Source organism: Anneissia japonica, unplaced genomic scaffold (genome assembly GCF_011630105.1).
Source record: "Anneissia japonica isolate Jap-2015-1 unplaced genomic scaffold, ASM1163010v1 scaffold287833_len2544123_cov190, whole genome shotgun sequence".
Lineage (NCBI taxonomy): Eukaryota > Metazoa > Echinodermata > Crinoidea > Comatulida > Comatulidae > Anneissia > Anneissia japonica.
The window spans coordinates 1,695,662-1,722,555 of NW_022757233.1; the positions used below are offsets into that span (position 1 = coordinate 1,695,662).

The 26,894-nt window shown below is 35.5% G+C and overlaps 2 protein-coding genes across 4 annotated transcripts in view; one reads left to right on the forward strand and one right to left on the reverse strand.

Moving 5' to 3' along the window:
• Positions 1-1,698: 1,698 nt before the first annotated feature.
• Positions 1,699-10,465, reverse strand: LOC117124505 (CD2 antigen cytoplasmic tail-binding protein 2-like). Of its 3 annotated transcripts, none has more exons than XM_033270733.1 (4): positions 10,341-10,465; positions 8,556-8,802; positions 4,716-5,330; positions 1,699-2,739 (listed from the first exon to the last, which is right to left on the reverse strand). In XM_033270733.1, exons 2-4 carry the CDS (start codon positions 8,794-8,796, stop codon positions 2,516-2,518), a joined length of 1,080 nt encoding a protein of 359 aa, XP_033126624.1. In that variant the 5' UTR covers positions 8,797-8,802; positions 10,341-10,465; the 3' UTR covers positions 1,699-2,515. The 3 variants fall into 3 exon arrangements, with proteins under 3 accessions (XP_033126624.1, XP_033126623.1, XP_033126622.1); XM_033270732.1 differs by having other exon boundaries at positions 10,287-10,420; XM_033270731.1 differs by having other exon boundaries at positions 10,272-10,410.
• Positions 10,412-26,894, forward strand: part of LOC117124615 (piwi-like protein 1) — a 33,581-nt gene continuing 17,098 nt past the window's right edge. Inside the window, exon 1 of the mRNA XM_033270912.1 lies at positions 10,412-10,560. The gene's annotated coding sequence lies outside the window, so the exon portion shown is untranslated. The remainder of the gene's footprint in view (positions 10,561-26,894) is intronic.

The following is a 26,894-nucleotide window of genomic DNA, read 5'->3' on the forward strand; positions in this document are numbered from 1 at the left end:
ACCTTTTATATGTTAATGTTATGTATTTACATTTCCATTAAATTCATAATTGATAAGGAAAAATTTTTATTTCAATTGTGTTATTGTCTCCACAATGTTTGTTAGGAATAATTATTTAATTTGGAGACAAAACCTTGGTTACCGTAAGATAGGACATAAGGTGGCTAGTCAAGTGGCCCGCTGGTTCGAGCCAAAATTCCTCGCCCCAGATTAGGCTGGTAGTCTTCTCGGACAAAATGGGTTCAGTGTACACATCTGGCTTGTGTACAGTTTAAAGAAACTATTGCATCTTTCAGAAGAGTAGGGGGTCACACTGATGCTATGGCTGTCATGGATGATTAAGTGCCTCTTCAGGGCGGTGAGGTAGTCAAAGACCATGCCCATACACAAATGACACTGCGAGTTATGGGTTATTCCCCTACATTTACCTTTCCAAACATTAAAACATTTTTTGAATTTAACACCATGACATATAATAAAAAATGGTCATTTTATTCAAGTTCAATTTTTATTTCTACAAAAAATGAAGTGGTAATTCCACACCAATAGTTAACACTTCAGATGGTATCTTAATGGAAAAAATACTGTTATATTTACTGTAAATAAGTTCTGTATATACACTGTGGCTGATCAAGTAAGGGCATAATTCCCCTTCAAATTTTAAATGCCAAAATTCAATTTTTAATTAACTTGCTTTGGCATGCCATTAAGAGCCATAATTTGCTAAAACTATCATACAATATAAACAACATAAAATTTACAGTCTAAAATAGACTGCAGTCTTTCTATTTTTCTTTTTATTTTATTGATTTTTTGGGTCCACGCAAGGCGCTGACCCTAGAACCTCACTTCCTGTTCTTGTTACCAAAACTTCAAAAGCGTCTTGGTATTCTATTTTTTTTTCCTTCAATTTTAAGACATTTTATTTTTTCAATTTTGGGACATTTTTAATTTTGTACAAATGAATATTCTAAATCTTATAAGCTCTTCCAAAAAACCCAATATAATAACTTGCGCCTGTACCATATCTCAGTGTGTAGGAAATTAACTTAATTGAAACATTGATTTTTTTTGCCCTTTGATTTAATTTTTTTATGTATTTGTTTTGATTGTCATTGCTTTAATTGTTACGAAGGCCTCAATGGTCAGCATTAGGGAGCTTTTGATTTGTTTGACAATGCGACTCTAGAACAGAATCACTCATGCATGACCGTTCTACCAGGCATTCTACGTTCTCTGCATATGTACATTTGGCCAAATTGCGACAAGTAGAACTTAAGGTTCTCGCATGCGCAGATGACTTCTAGTGACATCATTACGTCCTACCATCATTGTGCAATCGAAAGTTCCCTATTGCTGGAAGAGTCACCCTCGAGAAATAAAGTGCATTAAAAGTTATCATGCATCTATATCAGCCAGCCTCTTATGTACACGGCAGGGTGTTTCTATTGTACCATCAATAATACAAAAAGTAAAATAGTGCTAACACACAAATTAACCACTAAGCTGTAGCTCTACTTTGAAAGTTTTAAGCCCCATAAAAAAATTTTAGTTTATCAACCCCTCCCTTATCACTTTTGGGGAAATTCTTTTTTACTTGAAAAGCTCAGGATTTCTTGCAAATATGTTTATTGGTACAACAAAAACATTTTTTGAATATAAATTTGATTCCATTCTTATGACTTTTTATATGTGTCCCTAACCATTGATTTACTTGAGAACATCGGTAAAATGTAGGAGGTTGGCAAAAAAACCTCCCTCCCTCATCAGTTTTTTATTCTTTGATGGGTGATAAACTAATAATTTTTTTTATGGGGCCTTATAACTGTGCTCCTGAAGTATCAGCATTCTATTTACTGTATGTCTTTGCAGGTGCCATGAGCAACAAAACATTATTTAAGGCTTGCCATTCCAAAACCAGTATACAGTATTGTAAGTAGAGTAATTAGCACAAGAATGTGGCAGTAGTGTGTACGTTAGCATAGAGAAGCCGTAATACTTTTACTCATAACTTTGGTTGGCAATAGTATTAGATCATTCCAGTAAATGACCCATCATTTTAATACTTTTGATTACTGATGCTGGTTTTGGGAAGGCAAGTCCGGAGCCCGGACAAAAAAACGTGAGTTGCTACGTTTTTGTACGCTGCGTTCACATTGCGCACGTAACACGGTTATTCGTTTTAAGTATGTATGTGTTTGATTGGTTCAAACCAACCAAGCTTGTTGCTGATTGGTCCATGGAAAAAAAAACGTACGATTTCAGGATACAAATGGCTCTCAGATCCATCGGTCTGGATTAGAAATCGTATGAATTTGATGTGGACGGTCCTATTCTTTATTGCTGAACCCATTTTTCATGATTTTTTCTCCGGAATCCGGGCTTGATGTGAACGTAGCTTAAAGTCTAAAAAGTTTAGAAATGTGTAAAATCAAATGTAATAATATTATTTAATATTACTCTGGAGAGCTGATATAGCAAGTTGTTCATAAGGCTCATTTTACCTAGAAGAAAATTATGTATACAAGTCAAAGTCAATTCGTTTAGACGTGTAGAAATTTGCTCCCGAATTAACTTTGCGGACTAACACTCCATCAGGGAAGAAGTCTTTGTCCACCCATTCCTGCATTTGGGTACTGCTAAATGGACCATGAATCTCTGCATTGTCCTTGTCTTCCCATTTATACTCCCACAATACTTCATCAATTGCTATTTGACTCTTCTCACTTCCATTCAAATCTAGACAGGAAAATATAGATTAAAACATTCAATTAAAGCTGAAGATATGGTTTTTCTGTGGTCATCCAACACACTAGCGGTGTCAGCGAGGGTCCACTGCCCACCTGTCGGACACCGGGACGTAGCCAGGATTTTGAAAGGGGGGAAGCCATTATGCGAATTACGCGGGAACCCGGTGGGGTCCAACCCCCCATGAAGTAGCGCACCCTGAACGTTCTTAGGACTGTTTTGAGAGGATAAAGTGGACGCATTATAAATAAGCGCAACAATAATTATATAATAAATCAACAGTGGTGGATCCAGGAATTCGAAAGGGAGGGAGTTTCACAGACTGAGGAACCACCCACCTCAGCCCCACCGTGGTTGGGGCTGAGGTAAGATAATTTATGATTAGGGCATCTCTAGATGGCCGGAAATTACACTCTCATACATAACTTTGATTATATTTTTCTTTTTTTGAGGGGAGGGAACAGGCCTTTAATCCACCTCTGCTCAAAACATTCTTTATCCAAAATAGTAATAATCATGAAAAATGGGCATGGAAAATCAGATCACATCCTAAAAACAAATGTATGGACCCTCACCACAGCAGTCACTAAGACATACTCTGAATCAGGTGCCGACTCGATGGAGTTTAATGTCATACCAAGGGAAGGGCACAGATCTGTTTTGAAAGGTGGAGGAGGACATTTTTTGAGTCGACACCTACCTCAGACCCACCGTGGTTGGAGCTGAGGCGAGAAAATTTAAGGAAATAGTACGTAGATGGCCAGAAATGACAGTAAAATTCATCATCATCACATCACCATTAGTCAAAATGAAGCACCAAAAAAATTCTCATGATCAGGGAAATCAGGGATTGTTGGCAACCATAGAGATCTTATTAATGTGTGTGTGATATACCATGGAAAACAAAGCTTAAAAACATTGTCTTTGAGTTTGTATTATACATACATCAAAACCGTGATGTCACAACCACCTCAGCCCGGTGAGAAAATTTGAGGAAATTGTACCTCTAGATGGCCGGAAATGACACTTTTGTGTAGTAAAATTCATCATCACATCACCATTATATAATCAAAATGAAACACCAACAAGTTTCTCATGATTTTTTATCAGGGATCTAACTACCCTGTATAGCTTATTAAGCTTCAACTATAATATAATAATTATGATCAACAAATCACAACTTTTTTTTTTCGCATTTATCACTATTTTCTTCACTTTTTAGTGTTATTTAAATATTATTATCAATTATCACTATCATCATCATCATCATTATTATTAGTATTATTATTATTACTACTATTAGGAGTACTATTATTAAACAAAACTTTAAAGAAACTTGAAAAAGGATAAAAACCAAACTGAAACATACAGTATCACATTTCTATATATTGAAAAACCTGGCCTGAGATTTATGGATTAAATTTTATTTAAATCACGCTTAGGTCTATGTGTTCTATTAGGCCTATTATGTATAACGTGTACTGATGCATATTTACATGTTTAGAAGAAGTATTCATTTTGAATGATCCCAGTATTGGCTCAAGAACAAGCTTTAAAATTTTAACACTATGTACAAAAGGGGGGGGGGGGCTAAAATTAGTAGCCTGAGTTTATGGCAAATAGTATGGTTATGAACAAGGATATAAGCAATGATGTTTATTAATTAATAATCAATATTTCCCATTTTGTAAATAACATACTGTGTCGTGATGGTGTGATAGATAAAATTAAACAGATTATAATTAGCCAATAATTACACAAAGCGCAACAGCTGTACAAGCGTTATCAACATTTCAGAGGCAGAAAAATAGATCCTATTATATTCTCCATTGTGTGTATTTCACTAATAGCATCAAATTATTTTCTATAATTTACGAAACTATTGAGCGACAAAAATATCCATTCTGATCAAACAATGTGGCTGTAATGTGCAACTGCTGCGCTGTGTAAATACGATTAAGTCTTACCATCCTGGTTATATGTGTTTAACTTTTCTTCGTCAACATCATCAGCAAACATATCAAAAGCATCAGCTTTTCTTTTCGTCTCCTTCTTTTTCTTTGCTTCAAGTAAATGACTAATTTTTTCATAGGTGTATTGATACACCTCATAGTTGCCATTGGCAACAAGTTCATCTACAAGTTCAGTTAGCTTCAACATTTCGTCTTTATTCACAGCTGCATCAGTTGCAATCTTCCCTCTCTCTTTGTTTTTCTTGTTCTGCCAACGTCTATCTGACGATTGCTTTCCTCCTCCTAAGCGACGGACTGCTTTAGAAACAGTTTCTCCAGGTTTAAGGAAAACTAATATGTCTTTCAGAATAACAAGTTCATCTACATCCTCATCCTGATCAGTTCCTCCCATCTTTGATTCATCCTTTTGTTTCGCACCCTCTTCTCCTCCTTCTCGTTCTTTTATCTTCACCCAATCTATTTCATCCATCCAGCTGTCTCTAATTTCATCCTCTTTCTTTTCAAAATAGTTTCCCTCTTTATCAAAGTAGCCGTCTTGCATTTCCTCTTTGAGGTTGAACGGTGTCAATTTCATACCTCCTTCAGACTCCAGTGTTCTGTCTTCACAACCTATGAATCCAAAATATTGTATATTGAATTAATGCAATGTAGTGGTCAACTACAGACTACTACTACTACTTTATTGTTCTAACAGCGCATGTCCATAGTGAAGGTCAATCAACATAAACAATCATTCAACATAGGCTAGGCCTATCTAGGCCTAAGACTTAATGCGGCCTTCAACATAAACAATCATTCAACATAGGCTAGGCCTATCTAGGCCTAAGACTTAATGCGGCCTTCAACAATAAACAATCATTCAACATAGGCTAGGCCTATCTAGGCCTAAGACTTAATGCGGCCTTCAACATAAACAATCATTCAACATAGGCTAGGCCTATCTTGGCCTAAGACTTAATGCGGCCTTCAACATTGTCTGAGATCAGTAAAGCTCTGTTTCCATAGAATCGTTCACCCTATCGGCAACAGTCGCCGGGAAGGTTGAACCTGGTTCAACTTTGCCGATTACGTTGCAGGCGAATCAGGGTGCATTGCTAGCTGCCCTGACGCAATCGGCAAAATTGAACCAGGTTCAACCCTCCCGACAGCTGTCGTCGACAGTCGCTGATAGGGTGAGCGATTCTATGGAAACAGATCTTAAGTGTGATGTGATGCATAGTCAAAAGTATACTTGCATCAATTAATGAACTGTTACTTAGGCCCTATAAAAATATTAGTTTTTAACCCTATCTATATAAATATATGATCATTGACCATTGACCATATCAAGGCTAGGCTTTTTATTTTCATAAAGACAAATGGGTTGCTTGCTGGTGCATTCATATTCAAAGTAAAATACAAGATTGACATAATACAGTACAAACAATATCTACTAATTATTTAGTCAAAAATAAATAAGAATTTTTTTTTTCAATACAATACAAGACATGTGGGAGGGTGATAATTGGGTCTTATAGCTTCATAACATTGAGATGATTACAAAAGGCCATGCCTATTTGAAGGCATATGCTGTGTGTGTGTTAAATGATTGTTTATTTTGATTGATTTTCACTACAGACATGCGCAGTTAAAACTACGAAATGGCTTATTAGCAGTTAGTCACATGGTCAAGGGGCTTGACAGGTCAATTGAAATTTGTAATTTAACATAAATCAAGGAGTTTTCACTTTTATTTTTTTCAACGGTTTAATCTGTTAGTATATAATATAAAAAACCTCAGAGAAATAAACAATATATGCAGAAAGGAAAATGGTGCTACAGACAGCTCTTCGAGATGAATATGTGTCTGAAGATTATACAGTCGCTGCCACCATGGTTTTGGGAACCCAATTGTATTGGGTTGTCCACTACATACTCATCATTATCAGGGGAGGATCCAGAGATGTCCGAAGGGGAGGGGGGATTTTGGGGCCAGAAATAACAATAATAAATTAAGTTTTAAAGAGCGCAGAATGCTATAAACCTCTATGCGCTTTACATTAAAAGCGGGAACAGAATTAAAAGAAAAGATGATTAAAACAGCGAAAATCTTTTGCAATAAAAAAAAAAAGGGGGTTAATGTAATAATTTTTATTTATTTAATTTATTTTTTTAAATTTTATTTTTATAATATTAATGTTTAATTATTTAAATGTCAACCAAGTTTTTATCTCAATTATCTCAAAGTGGGGCAGATCGAGATAACACCACCCTAGGAGTTCAGGGGCATGCCCTGTAAAATTGTTGTTTTCTAGATGCCCGAAAATAACATCTAAGGCGTTTTGGGTGATCAATTTTTCCTTTTTCTTTCTTTTTTTTGACATTCCAAAAGGGGGAGGGGTGTCAGGGCCCCCCCTCCTAATTCCGCCTCTGATTATTATTATTTGTACAAGTTACAACTAAGCAATGCTTAGAGAGTTGACAAGATTCAGTGGCAGACCGTATAGTAAAATGTAGGGTATGCTAGGGCTGCTAGTTGGAAATCTAATAGCCTACAGTCATAACACTGCGTTCTATAAAGCTAAAATACAAATACTGTATTTATTTGAATAAATGTCCCTCCATAGCAGAATTTGGAATAAACACCTTCCTTATAACCTAGTCAGTAATTATGTGTAGTAGTTCAATTCTATTGACTGGCATTCAGGTGTTGGCAGATACAGTATTGAAAACCAACCATGCAGAAATTCTAAGCAGAAGAGTGTATGACGCGATAGGCACGCTATCCTAGGATACCAAAAGGTCTTAAGATTGAAAAACTAATAAAACTTAGATATTGTTCAACTTCAATTTTATATGATAAAATTGCAATAAAGCTTCTCGTATCGTATCATTCCAATGAAAGTAGCAATTAACTCAAAACAAATCAATGTTGGTATAAAAGACTTTGGCCAATAAATACTAAATAAAATGAAAAAAGGGCACAATAAAATAATTTCTTTGAAGTTTTATGCTTGGGTATGCAGAGCATACCTTGCTTATCTTGATGGTCTGCCACTGACAAGATTCATGATTTGCATACTTTCTGATCCATATACAGTATAAAGCTTAAATTTGTAATAAATTAATGTAGCAATGCACAATGATTAAACAAATTAATAAGCAATTGCTCCATAGAGGAATTGAATGCTTAGCCATTGACTACTAGTATGCAGTACTACTTGTATGCTTCTCAGCTATTTAGTGTCTTTTGGTTTTTTTAGTGGGAATTACTGTACAATATTTCAACATTGGAAGTACTATAAAACTGTTTTTGAACCACATACTTTCAGGTAACTTCCATTACTTTTATACTACTATATTCATAATTGGGATAGGAAAATTGTTTTATATTTTATGACTATCGTATGTTTGTAGCGGTGTTATGATAGGCATTTACAGAACACAGCTGTGTGTCCTGTAAATCAGTTCATCTCTGATGTATACAACACCTGGATAATCATGGAAATAAACATTTGTCTTATTACAGTATTGATACACTTTACTTTACAAACAAGTAGTTTAAATCATTGATCAAATCTCAGAAATTTCATAATAATATTAATAAATAGGTTTTTAATAATATAGTGACTTATGTTAATCTCTCAGGATGCTTTTACACAAAATGTAAAAAGTCAAATTAGTATAAAAGATGCATTTTTGGCTGCCACTCATCATTTATTTACACAAAAAATTTGAAAAAATAATTTTAATAACAAGTATTACAGTAGATATTATTTATCGCAACACTATATGGTCAAGCAGCAGCACCTGCCCAAACTTTTGTGGATCTTTACCGATGCAATATTCATTTACCTTCAACAAGGTCACCTTCATCTATGTTGTAAGCAGAAGGATCAGCTGTATTGTCTTCCTCATCACTGTCAAGTGAATGTTTCTCATTAAAACGGCTTGACTTTTCACTCTGTTCACCTCTCCCGGTAGCTAGACCTTCTTTCGCTTCTTCCTTGTCATTGAACCGGACCTTCCGCTTTGAATACTCCGAAAATGATCCCAGCTCTGTCTCATCACCACCAGCAATTTTCCGTTTTGACATTATTGTCTGCAAAATCACCAATTATTAATCTTTCAAACAAGTAAAATTAATGAACTTTGTTAAACTAACAAAAATATATACCACCTCAAAATAGTTGCCCGGGCCCAGGTGGAGGCTGGGTCCCCCAGTGGGGTCGAGGGGTAGAGCCCTGATGCGGGCCAGGGATAGAAAGTATCATACTCTATTGCCTCTCCTCATAATTTTGCAAAATCTGTGAGGGGGAAATTGTGGCCAAATGCCCACTGAACGTTGGTAGGAAAAAAAAATGTCTCACATGAAATCAACGTAAATAAACATTCTTTTATCAAATGTAAATATGATTTATCTTTAGATTAATGCAAAATTCAACCGATTTTGATAATTAACAATGTTTCAAAATACAATTTTTGTCATTTTATTTAGTTCCATGGTAAATCAAGCAGCACTATTTTTTGCTCTCCTTGTATCGTTTTGAAGAGTGAAGGAGCGCCGGTGCGGCTGCACTGTTTGGCATAGTGCAGCCCGCATGCCAGATTTTGTTTTTAAATCCTATTTCAGGCTGAATAAAATTAATTGTTAGTTTTAATTCTGAATTGTCTTTTTAAGGTATTTAGGCCCTAGGCCTACTATTTTTGCTATTTACTTTTCTATTAGTGGAAAACACCCTGTGGTAAATAATAAGAATGGCAAACATCTGTAAATGAAATACTACACTAAAATTGAGCATAAATGGTATAGGCCTAAAAGGAATACTGGTATTATATCACATGTGCAAGTCCAAGCTCACTGTAGTAAACTACTACAGTAAATACTGCATCCATAACTAGGGCCTAGGCCTAGCTTGCTTGTTGAAAGCCGGTCAACCCGGCCCCAGTCAACTTGGCCCCAAGTTGACTTGGGGCCGTGAGTTGACTTGGGGATGCGAGTTGACTTGGGGATGCGAGTTGATTTGGGGCCGCGAGTTGACTTGGGGCCGCAAGTTGACTTGGGGCCGAATTGACTTGTGGGGTCGAGTTGATCGAGTCAAATTCTGCTTGTTGTAACCTTCAGTGTAAAAAATGCCAGTTAAATAAATTGGACCTTTGACATGACCCTTGCCTTGCTAGCTAGGGCCGGCCTGGCCCAGTACATACTAGCCTAGGCTATAGGCCTATGAGATTAGGTAGGGCAGCCCCCAACCCTTTCATTATTGAACTAGCTAGGCCTAGGCTGTGTCTAGCTACTGCTGGGCTTCTTTATTTTAGTTAGGCCTTGTATGCCTAGCCTGGCCCTAGGCTACTTAATTAAATCTCTATTTAGGCTAGGCTAAGCTTAGATAGGCCAAGTCTAGCTAGGCCCAGCCAGTAGAGTAGGGCCGTAGGCCTAACTAGCGTTATTATTTTATAATGTAGGCCTAGGCTATATATTATTATTATAATGCAGGCCTAGCTAGGGGGCCGTAACCCAGCCTAATCAAAGTTTGGCCTAATCCTTGACAATGAGTAATACTTGTTTACCTAGCTATCCCAGACCTTTCTTAGGACTTGAAAACATAAATTCGAATAGAGCGAACAAAATTAACCAACGCTTTAAATATTCATGAGGTAAACCGTAGTTTACCCAGGCCACTAAATCTCTATTGGTCCTCCCTCGCGCGAGAGGGGAGATGATCGAGAGAGAGCTCGTGCATGTGTGAATTGTGAGATCGACATTACTGACTCACTCAAACCGCGTGTTAAGCGGTGCACAGACGCCATTGTTTGTCGGAACAGTGTCAGTCAGAACGGAGATAGTAAGTGATATGAGGTGAGTCTATTTTTTTTTATTTTAAAATATTATACATCATTATTATATAGTGTTTGGTCATCTGAAGTGTGTTTTATTGTTATTTTTATCGCGGCCTCTCTATAGGCCCTAGGGCTTGACAATCTTTCATCAGCAGAGTAGCCTAGGCCATCTTACACTTGATTAATTTTCTACACCAGTTGTACAACTCTGCTGTACTACCTAGTACTACCCTAGGGGCCTAGGCCTAGGCTAGGCACTTTTAAATTAACTTTTCCCCCTCCTAGGTTAAACAATAGAGAGGCATAGGAGGATCTTCTTGATGTTTTTGAAATCCTTTTTTATGAACATTCTTACAAACAAACAATTGAATGCATACCACCACCAGAACATCATTTTTTGTGCAAATCGTGATGGCTACCCACAAGTAATAATAAGTTTGGATAACAAATTATCTTTCAAATAATCCTCTTTGATATTTACAACCAAAAGATATCTTCATAATATGTTCAGTGGTCTTGCCAGCTATTATACTTAAGCAATCTTTGCTTAAGTTTCAACATTTTAATGACCAATAAATATATATGAAATGTATGAAATAACAATTACGATCTCTGCAACGTGTACCCAAAACAAAGGAGATTAGGACACCGAGGGCCTATATTTATATTGATTAGCAATGTCAACATCGCTATAGCTTTTTTCATGTAAATTGTTGAATAGCCCTGAACAGGCGTACACTCCACCGAGGGGTCACAATGGAATCAAGTTATTACTGACACACCGGTACCACAAAATCACCGACAGGTTTAGCGATAAGACCATGTTGTACGCGCACATTTTTGTTGCCTAGCAGAGAATTGGGTCTGCTGTAGTTCAACTGTGGGCTCTCTTACTTGCCACACTTGTGGGATGAATTCCTTTGCTTATTAGCAGACGTGTGAGACAAGCAGAATTTCCCACGAGCGTGAGAAAAAGACACCGATCTATCGCCTCTGAACTAGATTTAAGTAAAACTTAATATGCAATCAACAGTCTTTACTGTGATATGGAAACAACTAAATTAATTTAAATAAAAATATGCATAAGAACATCTTGCAATTAAAATTAGTACAGCATGCATGTTGTATAATCAATTGTAAAATTGGCAAATTGTTCTACAAAATTATAGTAATAAGAGATATTATGAGTCCTTGAAATTCGGAAAATTTGACCTGGAATGTCCTTGGAATTGTCCTGGAAATTTGCTTGTTTAAAAACATATGAACCCTGTTATAAGTACTGTAGTGAATTATTAGTAAACTTGACTCTTGTTTTGTCCTATGCTCCCTTATTAGTTAAGCCTAACTTTAACTAAAATACTCAATTACGATGTAGTAGGTGAAATGTAAAAAGTTTTACAAGTTCAAATTGTACTCCCAAGATATTTATTATTACTTTCACTGCCAGTGCCAAGAAAATCAATTTCACAGGCAAAGATTTAAGATTCGGATTTTCTCTCTGTGGATTAAGCCGAGGCCAAGCCAACACTAGCCCTCAACTCGTCTATAAGTACCTGATTATATCCTATTCTCCAAATATTTTGCCTGCTATTTAAACAAAATATATCCAAGGCATTGTAAGCAGTTACTACTAGTTATCACTTTCTATACCTCCATGGCTGTACTGTAAAACCCTTTATTTCTGCGCCCTTTTTAGGTGTTTTCACAATTTTTCCATTTTAAATATATTTTGCATCCTTCTATTTTCAATTTTGCAATTCCCTGTAGTTTTCTAAGGCAGAAACATATTATTATGCTTTTTTTCATAGCCTATATTGTAGCTAGAGCTCCAGATTTTTTTTTTTGGGGGGGGGGTTTCTGATTTTTTTTTTTTAGCAACCTACCCTCAGATTGTACACATTTTAAATAAACAATGCTTTCCTATTGTTTCAGAGGGACTACTGACAGGTACAGTACACTATATTTGAGCATGCTTCAGTGAACTAACACCAGGAAGTTAGTCCCTCTACACTCACAATAGGCCTACATTGGTAACACAGAAGAAATAACAACATTGATATATTATAGTAGTTAGTAATTGTTATTGATGTGATGGAATAGACAATAACTGGATTTGCGTCAAGAGAATCAAGTATCTAGATATTATTTTAAAAATTAAAAAGATTATAGTACTAGTTAATTACCAACTACAGTAGAACCTTGTTTTTACGTACGGTACGGGACCGAAGGGCGTACGTAAATCAGGGGATTCGTAAAATAGAGGTTGGGTTACATTTGTGATGACCTTTGACCTAATACATACGTAAACACTCAATAAAGGTATGCTATGAACGAACGATGATATCTAGGCCTAGGTGTACAGCTGTAGGCCTAGGCCTACAAATAAAACCATGTGTTTAGTGTTTTATTCATCACTACGATGTCATAATAAAGTGTTCAAATAAAACCATGTGTCTAAGTGTACAGTATTAATTCATCATTTTATATCCTATATTTAATAAAAACATTGAAATATTGTCAGATTACCTATACGGCAAAGGTTTAATTTCCCTCCATTTCTAGAGCTGCGGTGTTGCCTGGGCGTGCTGAGACAAACTAAAACCATGTGCACTGAGCGAGACGACGATCAGCTAGTGTTCATGTGCAAAATTACGTCATTGCCTACCCAGCTAAAGTGTAGAAAAATAGACAAGATGTAGATAGAACTTTGATACACCAACGCTAGTTGTTCGTCTTGCCAAGTCCCCGTGATTTCAGGTTATAATAGCGTGTCTATAGACACAAAACAACTTTGCAGTTGATTGTAAATTTGTCGTCATTGCAATCGTCTTCGTCGTTGCATCAATATCATCATCATCATCATTATTTTGTGATGTTTGGATGCGTGTGTTTATTGTATCGGTATTGAAATAAAATATAGACAGAAACTGACAAATCACTTTTTGCATTACTGTATGGTGGCCCTGAAAAGGGCCGTTGGTTTTGAGTATTTTTTTTTTTTTTTTTTGTATTTTCGTTTTTCTAGTTGAAGAAGTTTCGTCTTTTTCAAAGATGCTGTTCTTATTAGAGCTGCCTGATCCCTCCATCTTCTCACTTGCCGTACATGCATTGGATCCATGCCATTCTGCTCAAGCCACTCCATTGCTATTGTAAACGCTTCAAAAGCTTTCTCCAGCTTGATCTTTATGTCGTTGAAGATCTCGGCATCCATCCAGGCATTCTTTTGACTAAAATAGTGCACTGGGAGGTGACCGATTTGGTCATTTTTAAAACGTCTTGGCTTTGCTGCCTTGTGTACAAACGTTGATGGAATCTCGCACATCCCACTGGCTTTCACGCATCCCATTAAAGTCACACGATCTTTGGCAGTTTTGAAGTTTTTGGCCGTCTTTTCGTAATGTAAAACTAGAGTGCGACTAGGCATTAATGGGTACCCCCCTTTCTTTGTTGTCGGATCAACGATGTGTAACATGCTTGGTCATGCCTTTCAAATGACGCTTTAGACAAGTATGATTTCTTCATAAATAACGTCGGAGAATCACTCTTAGAAACGGTTGCCTCGATTTCCTCTTGTTAGCCCATACTGTGGACACGATAGATTTCGACCCTAAGTATGGAGTACTAACAGCAGTGTAAAAACATATATAAGCATATAGGTATATACAGTACAGTCGTGAAATATTGCACTTTTACCTGCGCGCAGGCTTCGTAGATACATCGTAGCCTGATATAAACAATCTAACCTGCGCGCAGGCTTCGTAGCCTGATATAAACAATCTAAGCAAGGCTACGCGAAGAGAACCTACGAAGCAAAAGCATGTTGTTTATTTGTATGTGCAGAAAGACTGCTGTAGCTTACTGGAATAAACAATGTATTGCTTGATAATTTGTGAATGGCAAACACGAGTTTAGACCGTTAATTTAAAGTATGGAACTGTTTTTCAATAAGAAAAACGTACACATGACTTCATGGGAGTCTCCTCTTCCACTCGCTGTCCACGACAGGAACTTGTTTGTACTGCTGTATTTTTTTAAAAATTAGTTAGCCTAGGCCTAGCTTATTTTTCATTTACAATTATTTTACCTCATTTAAAATGTCAAAAAACGATGTCCTCAATGGCAATACAACCATGTGAAAAGATTGTTCATCAAATAATATTTTGTAGTCTTGATTTAGTAAGATAAATAATAAATATAAAGTAGAATTAACGTTTGTTGGTTGTAAAATTACCGAATGTCACATGGAAAACCCAATGGAAAATAAAACTTAGCCAGCATCAGACGTCAGAGTGCGCGCCAATCAGAACACAGTAAAGTGTGTTAAAGGTTAACCTCGTGGCAAATGTTGAAAAGCTGTGAGCAACAGTGAGTAAAAAACAGAGTAAATGCGGTCTAGCATGACTAGCCTTAATTCGGCAAGGTAGTGATTTCTATTCTTCCATTTAGTATTGGATCGCTCTGCAGGTTGTTCTGCTTCAAATTACGGTAAACAATAAACAACGTGATCTGTAGAAATCGTAATAATTTGTACATGATTTGTCATCAGTATTATTTAAAAGAAGAAAATTCCTACTACCAGAAGAATAATATCAGATCAAAATCTGTCTCTTATACACATCTAGATGTGTATAAGAGACAGCGATTTACACATATGACAATTCCAGCTTGTATTATTAATTTTTAAAAATCCGGTTTTACCGCATCTCTCTTGATCGAAATTCGAACATACTGAATGCCCACTAGGTTACCCACCCAGCTAGCGAACTAAACACAGTTTTAAAACATGATCGATTTAATAATAAGGTAGGATATAACAAAACAATAAAGTTCTAACATTGATTATTTAGTAAATTGCAACATTGCTTACGTGTTGAAAGCTGGTAAACTATATTTCAAAATTGTTTACGCATTGATTATCAGCACGACGATCCAGCCTACGATCATTGCAAAGCTAATTAAAATAACAATGACCTTCGTAGTGGTTCGTAGGTACGTTCCAAACGGTACCTACGAGCAGGCTACGAGAGGTTACGCGCAGATACGAAGCGATATTTCCTGCCTGTACTGTATATATATATATATATATACATTCAACACTTACTGTGACGCAAATTTTCGGTCCGTCTGAACCCTCTTCAGTCGTAGTCCGATCGTCGTGACGCTCTTCAGTCCCTGTCTCTTATACACATCTAGATGTATATAAGCATATAGGTCCGAAAATTTGTGTCACAGTAAGTGTTGAATGTATATATTCAACACTTACTGTATATGACTCAAATTTTCACTTACTGTGACACAAATTTTCGGTCCGTCTGAACCCTCTTCAGTCGTAGTCCGATCGTCGTGATGCTCTTCAGTCCGATCGTCACGACAGACAGACAACGTCTGAAGAGGGTTCAGACGGACCGAAAATTTGCGTCATATACAGTAAGTGTTGAATGTATTATATACCTATATGCTTATATATGTTTTTACACTGCTGTGTGACGGGCCCATAGCGATATAATAAGAATACTAGAGCGCTAACTGCAATGTATTCGATGTTCGAAATACGCAGAACTGCGTATGTGTACCATCCAAGATGGCTGCCATAGATTAAGCCAATAAAATTTCGCTAAGCACCATCGTTTGCAATTGCGCCCTCAATTTACTCAGAAAGTTCAGTACAGCTAGTTACCCGTATGTTTGAAATGCGAGCGTTGCGGTGTAATGTACACGATTTTAATTTTCATTCCTTGGTATTTTATTTTTGAACAAGATGCTCCACTTGGCCTCGTTTTGGCTACAATAGTTTAATTATTTGTTATTACCATTACTCATTATCATTAATGAAATAATAGTCAGAGGGCTTATTAATATGTAATAATATGTATACTAAGCCTGAAGGTGGCGCTTTACTACGACGGCCATCATGGATGGTACACATACATAACTCTGCATTGCTGCACCATCTTGTCAGCACTCTAGTTGTTTAATAGCTCTATGGGCAGGCCGCACAACAAGGCACTAACTCACTATCAAGGTGAATGGAGGCGCGCGTGGGAAGGCGTTCGAAATTTTCATCGAACTTTTCGTTATGTCGAACGATCTTAGGAAATGGCTGGGTTTGAAGGAAAAAACAAGTTCAGGAGGGAAAACAGTGCAAGGTAAAAATGAAGCAAGCAATAGATAATATACGGACAAGTAAAAACATTTGCGGACAACCAAAGCTTTCATCTAGGTTGTCCGCCGGACAACTTTAAGTTTTTCCTTATTTCGAACACTGACCACCACTATTAATTACTATTCATTCAAAGGTTAGATTAATGCATAAAAAAGTTTCTGAGGGCCTGTTATAAATGTAATGTTTTATAAATAAGGCCTACTTTGCCTACATTTCTCTGCCATTGCCTTGATGAGACTATCTGTTTGTAGAGCCAGTAACAAATGTTTCACCTCTCTACTAACCATGATTTATTAATAAATGTACAGTATGATACAGGTACGGTACCTATTTACGTGTATATCATACAGTGCACCCTCCACTTCGAGACCCACCAATTCAAGACCACTTTTTAAAAGAACAATACAGTAGCAATCTTTAATCACTAAGCTAACTCTCAATGTAGACTGAATGAACCCTGAGACCACCCCAGATTTTCAGGTCCCAAATTTGGAGGACAAAACTGTTTTGTTTCAAGTATAAATTCATTTAATTTTTACTTTAATAGTTTAGGAGTGATTATCATTCCTATAAATTTACCTGATGCAACCAACATCAAACTTTATTATTATTTAATATTCTATACCTGCAGTGCATATTATGAATGAAACATTGAGTGAAAACCCCAAATCATGCATCTTGTAGCATATGTTTACCAACACCTACAAGGCGAGTAAAGATTTACGGGATATCACAAAGGAACCTTTTAAAATCTAAGAAACTTCAAACATGCAAAGTGCATGTAAACAACTTTGTTATCGAAGATAAATTTAGCTAAGTACTGTAGTATAGCTCAGTAGACCACACTGCTGCTGGTTTGTGCTAGGCCTGGTCGCCATTATCAGCCTATTGGCTCCCAATGGCAGAGGCCTAGCAATTGGAAACTGATACCTGTTCTAGTTTGCAAGTTTTACAATTTAGGAATACCCCCTTGCTCTACCAAGTTGTATGTAAAATGCATGTTTTTACTGGTAGATTAATAGGGGCTTACATCACATTAGTGTGGTTTAACAATATTTTCAGTATATCTTTCAATTGTCATTACTGTAAATTTACTTCACCAAAGTCACAAAATATTTTTACAGTTAAATAATAATAATGCTTTCGATATTGAGTATGTAAGTACTGCTCCAGGCTAGATGGTCGCAATCGGTTAATTGAAACAACAATGAAATGATGATATCATAAAAGATTTTTTGTATCCACAGGTATTTTTGACAGGCTAATGCTTTACTTAATAAATAATAAATATGATTTATATTGTCACAGTGAGAAGATATATGGGTGTTTTGAAAATGTTAAATACTGTACGACTAATTAGAATAACTAAAGAGCTAATGAAAATATAGGAATAACTGGCATACGATTTATTCATTCATTCTTTCATTCTTTATTCAGCCAGTAATATAGCATACAATAAAATAAAAGGAAATTTAACAAATACTTTAGAGAATATATAGACAATATATAACCTAAGTTGGCTAGGATTAACTATTGTGTGAAAAACACTTGGGACACACCCAAGCTAAAACACAAAAGTGTGGCTAGTAGCTTCCACTGAAACTTGTGCACTCTGAAACAAAGAATACAATTAGAAGGACCGATGTGAGTACTGTTAATGTTTCTTACATGAAATTTCTTGTGTGTAGACTTCCTAAATTTAAATATTATTATTAAATATTAGTCAGCAGAAGACTTGCTTATTCTCATAATTAGGTTCTTTTGATGTTTTTACAAGTTATTTTAATTTTTTAAAGGTTTTCACCGCTGCTTCTTTTGAGAATTTTCTTTTCTGTTTGGAATTTGGCAGTTACCTTCCTGTGGGTTATTGGAGTAATAGTGATATGTAGCGTTTGTACCCTCTGTGATCAGATGATTTCTATCAGTGGCCATCTCCTTTACTTGATCCATCTGTCTTCATATATACTGCTTTAAAGTAGGTCTTTAATGGTCTGCATTTTATGTGGTCTTTGGTCTGCCTCTGGGCCTTTTTACTTTTCGATGATATATAATATATTTTGAACACAAAACAATGCTATCTTACGATGTTGGTTTATCAGCCCAAGTTCATGCTTGATCTTTTTGCGTTCATTTTGCGTTATCTTTACCTCGAGAAATGTCACTTTCATTTAAAAACATGATTGTTAGCTTGATTCACACAAACTGTTTTCTTCAAAACTGCCCATGCCTGTCCATGCGCATGCCCAGAACGATCTATCTGGATTATGCTCACCACATGTACTTCTTGACAGCGAAGTCACAACGCGATCGTGTTTGTGTTTAAACAATTAGTCAATAGGCTCTATGTTGAATTTGGTTGTTTTTTTTATATTAAACGACGTTTTTAATATGATAATACTACTTTACAATAAAGACAAATAAGTTCAGATAAATGTTAGTCAATCTAGGCAGCCTACATGGCCAATGTTTCTTTAGCTATAGCTAGGCCTGGCTTGCCCAGTGCTAGTCCAACTACTAAGTGGTTAGCCTACCAAATGAATAGGTAGACAAGAAAGGCGTGACGATTCACACACAATAGTACGTAGGCCTATGCCTATTAAAAATGAATATTGTACAAACAAATCTGTTTTACGAAGACCAATTTCCTTGTTTTGACATGTACGTAAAATTTAGGTTTTGCTATGAAACTAGTAGTGGCCTGTTTTAGTCCCAAGTTTTGACTTGCCAAGCCGTTATAAGCTAAAATTTAGGCCTAAGCCTAAACTAGGCTAGGTCGGCCCAAAATTGCCATCCTGCTGAAATTCTGGCTAGGCTATAATTAGTAACTGTACAGTATATGGTCACTAATTTCACAAAAAATTTGTTAAAAAATAGAAATCTATAGTCATTTCAAAAATCTTAAAAAGCATTTTTGATGTCTGAAAGTGCCATTTCCGGGAATCTAGGTCATTATTTAAAAAAATTTGGTTGGTGAGGGAACATACCATGATGCTTGACCCTCATCCTGAGGAGAACACTGCTTTAACCTTTTCATTTGTCTGTTCCTAATTTTTTCAGACCATGTCTCAATACTCATCAACGGCGGCATAATATTTTTGAAAAGTGGGGAGGGGGACATTTCATAAGGTCCAATATGTGAGCATGTAGGCTGGGGGCCAGGGGCTGCCAAGGGCCCCGGTAGGAGTCCAGGGGGCGAAGCCTCTTGAAGCTACGGATATTATACAAAGTTTGGTTAATTTTATAAGTTATTTTATAGGCATCAAGACTAGTGTAATGACTTCATATTTGTTGTAATTTCCAGTGGCGGATCTAGGAATTTGAAATAGAAGGGAGGGTACTTTCACAGACAGATCTATACTACCTCAGCCCCACCATGGTTTGGGCTGAGGTAAGAAAATTTGTGATTATGGCACCTCTAGATGGTGGAAAATTATACTCTCAGTCTCAGACTTAAAATTTGAATAAATTTTGCTTATATCTCCATTAAAAAAATTCCTAGTTTTACTGTATATAGCCAGCTGATCCTTCTGTTTATTCTTGGATTAAACAGAAGGAAACAGCTGGCTGAAGCTATTGTTAAAAAGAAAATACTGTATGTAAACATAAGTAATCTAATCTTTTAACATACTAATTTCTGATATTGTTAATTTTCTTTGTAATATTTTTGTTGATTTATTGCTTTGAAATTACTTGTAGTGAAGTCAGCAAACAAAGCTAATTCCATAAATATTTGGTTTAATAATTGAATTATATAGAGTAATTATGCAACACATCATTTGTAATAATTCATTTCTTAATCTTCAATGAAGAACTTACCTAAAAATTCATGTTGCTAGGGAACATTGCCAGATTTTAAAAGAAACTAGGCAATTCCACAGGTTGATGGGCATGACATTAAAGGCCAGCTCCGGGCATGCATATTCTCTTCACTATGTGTTCAAATACATTATTATAAGATATCATGTGAGTAGTCTCGACAAAAATAATTCGCCAATTTGACTGAAAACGAGAATATAAAAATCCTATAAAAATCAAGCAGTCTACTTTTTTTCACTAGCTAGGTTTTAGAATACTCCAAGCGTGATGAGAAAACATATTACAACACACTGACTGTCAACCAACGATGTCGCGAGAACGTGACATCGTGCTGCTGTGGACTTCACCACACTAACCTGTAAAACGCGTCGGTCAAGATGGAGTACAATAAACATAATTGCCATAACAGAATCAATAATACAATTGATAAAACTACAAAAAAAGAATGACAGAAGAGAGTAGTTTATGGATTAACTTGCATATAAGACAAAGACATAGGCCAAGCCTAGTATCAAAACCAGCCCAGTTTCTAGACTTGAATCGTCACATAGTCATATCTCAGCCGGTCAAGTCCAGGTTTAGCTAATAAGAGAATGGTACTTATACCAATCTTCCTTCCAATCCACACATTGCCTGCCCAGTGTAATTTGTAGGAATTGTTGTAAGTAAGAGTAAGCGTTATACGCCTTGGCCCTACTATGCCCATAGTACTACTGAACTGCACAGGGGGCCTAGGCCTGTAAATATTACTATAGTTATTAATGTAAGGCATGTTGTTGCCTCTTTATTCTGAGAATTTCCCTTTTTCGATTCATAGACGAGTTTGATAACATCCTAATATCAAGGCACAGTTTCTTGAAAATTATCGTCGTCAGACAACTGTGGTCTCCCATTTTTCCTTCAATAAGTAGCAAATGATACCACATAACAACGACAACCAACCCAATCGTCTCAACTCGTCCACCCTCCTAGCCGGGCTGGGGATGAATCCCGCTGGGCTGGCATAGGTATACATTCTCCTATCAACGATTTCCCAACGATATAGGGCCTAGACCTCACCTCTGGCTCAAAGGCATCCACAGCTAGACCTAGATTGATCAAATCTACCACCAAACCTTCCCGTCTATCTTTCCACCATTACCGACTCGACCAAAATAAGCCTACTCCTGTGTTTAGTTTTTTTATTCATCATACTTAATCACTCGCACTTTATTACACGAAAGGATCGGAGCGAGCGAGAGCAGCAGAATGGTTTGGCAAGTTAGCGCATGCGCAAAACACAGAGCGATTGACTCGCCGGAAAGTGAAAAAAATCAAGTGGGTATGGTGGGGAATAAATGATAATTGCGCAGAAATACTACTTGACGTAAAATAAAAACTCCAGAAACGAAAAGTTCAACTAAATTCACCCCAGTTTAGTCATTTAGTGTAATTTTTTGCCCTATTGTTTATTTGTTATGATTTTCTCAAAATGCCTTAAGGTCATTTGTGTGCAAAAGAATAGGAATTTTGCTGGGTAAGTTTACCTATACCCCCACTTTCAAAAAAGTACTTATTTAAAAAAAAAAACATGTAGCAAAACAAATTCAGAAAAAATTCCGAAACATAGGTGAATCAATAGATTGATAATAACTATGATATATAATCAATACGAAATTTTTGCCCAGAGCTGGCCTTTAAAGATTTAATAAATCTTAAATTAATAAAGACAACTCTCTTAAAGACTTATGCTGCCAAAGAATTTATAAGAAAAGTTGTGCAATATTAGAAGATAGAAATCATCCATTTTTTAATGAATTTAATTGGCTAAACTCAGGAAAGAGATTACGCTCTGCTAATTGTCACACCTTTAGATTTCTCAACTCATTCATACCGAGATGCCGTGGTAACTGGGTAAAGAATTATTAAGTGTGCACATTCATTCAGTATCATTCATGTATTTTTCCCACAAGAATTGTATAAAGCTGACCGTTTACCGATGAAAGCATATCTAATTCTTTTTCATGAATATTTTCATGACGAATTCTACTATGTTTATAATGTATTTGAATAGTAAATTCTTTATACGTTATTAATTAATAATTATAGAAAGCTTGAACCCTAGATACAGTCAGTATATATACAGGTTAGAAAATACGAATAGACCTGATAGAGATTCGATTGTCAAATAAATACTGAATTAATATATTAAACCAGTGGCTTATTTAAGGGAAGGCCTAGCCCCAACCCCCTAAATCTTTCAAAATTAAGGAAAAAAAATGAGAGAAAAAGAAGCTTGTACAAAAATTTAAGTCTAAGAGTGCCATTTCCGGTGCCATAATCATAACTGTTCTTACCTTCATGGTAGGGCTGAGATAGATAGACTGTCTGTCTGCGAAAGTCCTTTTCAATTCTCCCTCTATTTTAAATTCCTGAATTTGCCAGCTGTAAACTTTGATCTATGAATCTTTTCAGTAAGTTTAAATAAAAGGAAGGATAGCTTTTTTTTTTTTTTTTTTTTTTTTTTTTTTTTTTTTTTGTTTTACCCACTTTACCTTATTTTTCATGACCGGGTGAAATTAGGCAACTCTATAAGCGATTAAATTAGTCCTCTAATCCGTTGAAAGGCCGTAGCTTCCGGTGGGGCCTCAGACCTTAGCCAATGGGCCCGGGCATCAAAGATGCCTCAGGGTCTGCGGCCCTGCCTTTTGCAATAAGATACTACAACTCAAACATTTATGGTTACTTTTCTTGTTATATTTTTTATGTTTATATGTATTTTTGAATCTGTGAATAGTTGCACCCAAACAGAATTTCCATATTTTGGACAATAAAATAATCTTGAATCTTAATAATTTTATTATTTAAACACACTTTTTCCTATACCACATTTGTAAAAATAATGAAATGATTTATTTTTATTCAGTCAGAATTACATAAAAAAATTGGGTTAGCTCTTAAAATTGACGAGTTTCACTGTAGATTAATAATATTAAAGAGCAAGTTTTTGTTTTTGCAGTACTACAGTGCTTTTGGTGTGTGGTTTCATGGATACAGTAGATAAATTGCATTCCAGTGTAGCCAAAATGGCCAGGAACCAGATATACTATTGATAAAATAGCTGGCATAATTGCTAAAAACAACCTTTATAGTATAGTAACTGTTCAATTGGGATCATTTGACCTCTAACACATGCATGCCATGAAAAAAGCTTCCAAAATCACAATAGCAACTACCTGTACTAATGCTAAAGGTCATTCAATGTCAAATCAATCAGTTTGGTTGTAAATCTAGGTTGGTCACCATCAGTAGACACTTCAATCGCTAATCACTGTATCAGTGAACGAAATCCCGCACGCTGAGGTCACCATGCCATAAAAATGTAAAGTCAATTTTTGAACTATTATAATTTAAAAACTACTGAACGTAATTCATTATAATTTTGGATCCTGTATTTCACATATCTCATCTCTAAATATTGAAAACGGCATTCAAAAATATTGTATAGTTTTCCCGTTATCGTAAAATAAGTGACGCACATTCGTTTCATTCCAGTTCCCACTTCCCACTAACTCTGTGTGTTAGCATACAACACTCATTCGGCACCGTGAATTACGACCTTTGTAAACAACTTTCTCTGCATGACGTTTTGAAAAAGCAGAATCCGGACATTGTGATTGGTCCTAACGCTCCCATGTGATCGTTTCTGAGAGATCCGATCTTAAGCTTTGTTGTCATCTTTGTTCGGAGAAAATCCATTCATTTATTGATATTGTACAGTGAGTTTAAAAAGTTCAATAATTTTTTTTGAGGTCTAAACTCAAACGAATCGTTCGCGAACAAGGTATGTATGAAAATATATTATTATAACTACTACGTGACGTTATTGAATTTGAGAAATAATTAATAACGAACGGTGGCTAGAGATATTAAAATGTGTCTTTCAATTGTGTGTGGCGGTCGGTGCTAGGCCCTTCGCCACAGAGCGTAGACTTGGTGCAGTGTAATTAGACACCGCCTGAACATTGTAATTTCATCGGGTTATGAATCTTGTTACGATTCTCGTCCGATCGTGTTTTCAGGCCTAGGTTAGGTTGCGTTCTATTGCTAATTATATATGGTATGTGCACCACTGCGGTGTAATTCTTATTTTAGGATTGTAATGTTTATTTAATAACTTTACTTAAGTTAATGTTAATGTTTTAGGTCTATCATTTTTGATGTTTTCTAAAGCGGTTCACGCTAGGGATAGGCTTAGGCCTATGCCTTTCTATAAAGAATATATACTATCAATTAAAATATTAAATAGGGCCAATGCCTGTTATATGGCTAGTAACTAATTATTATATACTGCACATATATATTTTCTACTAATAGGCCTACTAGGCTAGGCCTCTACCATATATATTTTTATAAAGTATGTTAGTGTTTGTATTACTATAATTCAATTAATTAATTGTGTATGCATAGGCCTAGCTTATTAATTATATGTATGTACTGTACATGTGAATATTTTTCTTGTTCTTGTTGAAGTTTGACTTTCTTGTAGAAGTGTTTATTACAGTTGAAAAAAATAATTTTTTTTTTCAAAAAAGTACAAAATATAACTAATAATAATAATGGCAAACATAAACAAATCAAATATATTAAATATTTTTATTCGATTTCATTTTTAATAGTAAGAACTGTTGTTATATCTCTCTTTAAAGGTTGTCGTATAATGGAGTCCGCTGCTGATAATGTATCCGACGAAGCATCAGTTAACTTAGTTGTAGGCCCTAGTTTGAACAAGCAAGTACTTCTGCCAGTTCTGCAAGTCCAGCTTCTGATGCAGTTCAGCTCGAAAGTCCTGAAGAAGTATTTCCTTTGTTGATAGACTTAAAACACAATGATTTGATAATTGTAGATAAAATATAAAGTACAAATCTTGTACCATACTATTTTGGGTAACATCCAAATTAGGTCATTAGTGATGTCAATATTACTGTATTAGTAATGTATGCACATTCAGTATAAAGGACAAAGTCTTCATAAACTTTCAATTGTATGAGTATTCTGGAATTTTATCATGACAGTACAATTCAAATTTCTTCATTGCAATCAGATATTATTAACAATTCAAATACAATATTCAAAATTCAAAAAGGTCGTTCAGTCAAATTCATATTCAAAATTTAAAAAAAAAAAGTATTCTGGTGCCGAGTCACATGACCAGTAATTAGATTTGAGAAAAAAACATTTATTTTTGCTAATATGCAAATTTGATCGTTAATATGTTAATTAATTTGTTTTCAGAATAATGTTCATGTGTAACCCATGCATTCAAAGTTCCAAGTACATACTGTACAAAGTATTTTGTTCAGTTACAGCTCCAAAAATAATTGTAAAAAATAGTAAAATACTAGTATTGAATATTTTTTCCTTAATTAATATGCAAATTAGGACATTAGTGGTGTATGCAAAAATTCAGTATAAATATCAGTGAATGTCTTTATAAACTTAAGATTGTATTTGCAAGTATTTTAGTCTGAAGTTTATCATGACAAGTAATTTGATTTAGGGAAGATTCTTATTTTTGCTAATATGCAAATTTGATCATTATTATGTTAATTAATTTTTGTTTTCAGATTAATTGAACATTCAAGTATATACAAAGTTATTTTGTCCAGTAATAGCTGCAAATATGTCATAGAAAACGTTTAAAATGCAGATATTCAACATTTTTCTTATAATTAATATGCAAGTTAGGTAGTTAAAATATACAATATGCAAATTTGTTATATACATTGATAGCTGATTATGTTCATGGTATATCCTGAAAATTTGAAGAGTGTACAATAAATACTTTTGAAGTTAGAAGTTAAAATGTGTTGAAACCTGTGATTTTTATGATGCAATCACTAAAACAAAGAAAATAAAAGGCTTGACCTTTGACATTTGTTCTCTTAACTAGTACAAGTTGGACATAGAAAAACAGCGATATCTCTGGAACGAAAAGTGCGATTTAAGTTTTTTAAACGGTTTTGTGTTTCTGAGAGAGTGCTTTATCATCCTGATATATTCAGATGTAGCCATATCACATCAAATATAATAGCCTAAAGTGCATCAGGGTTTTGATTAGCAGTAGACACAGCCATCATGCATTTGGAGTCCATTGAAGGCATTTTTACTGTAGGGGAAAATATTTAAATGTTTTTTTTTTAAAAGGAAAGGGGGTCGGGAGGTTCTCCCCGGGAAAATTTTGATTCCTAGAAGCGGGAAATGAGCTTTCCTGACTTCTGAGGTGTCTTTAATTACTTCTAATTTCTTCAAAAATTAAGGTTTTCCCCCTCTTGAAAATGATTCAATAGAACCAATGAACCCCAAAGAAAAAAGGGGTCCGGTTTCCCCCGGGA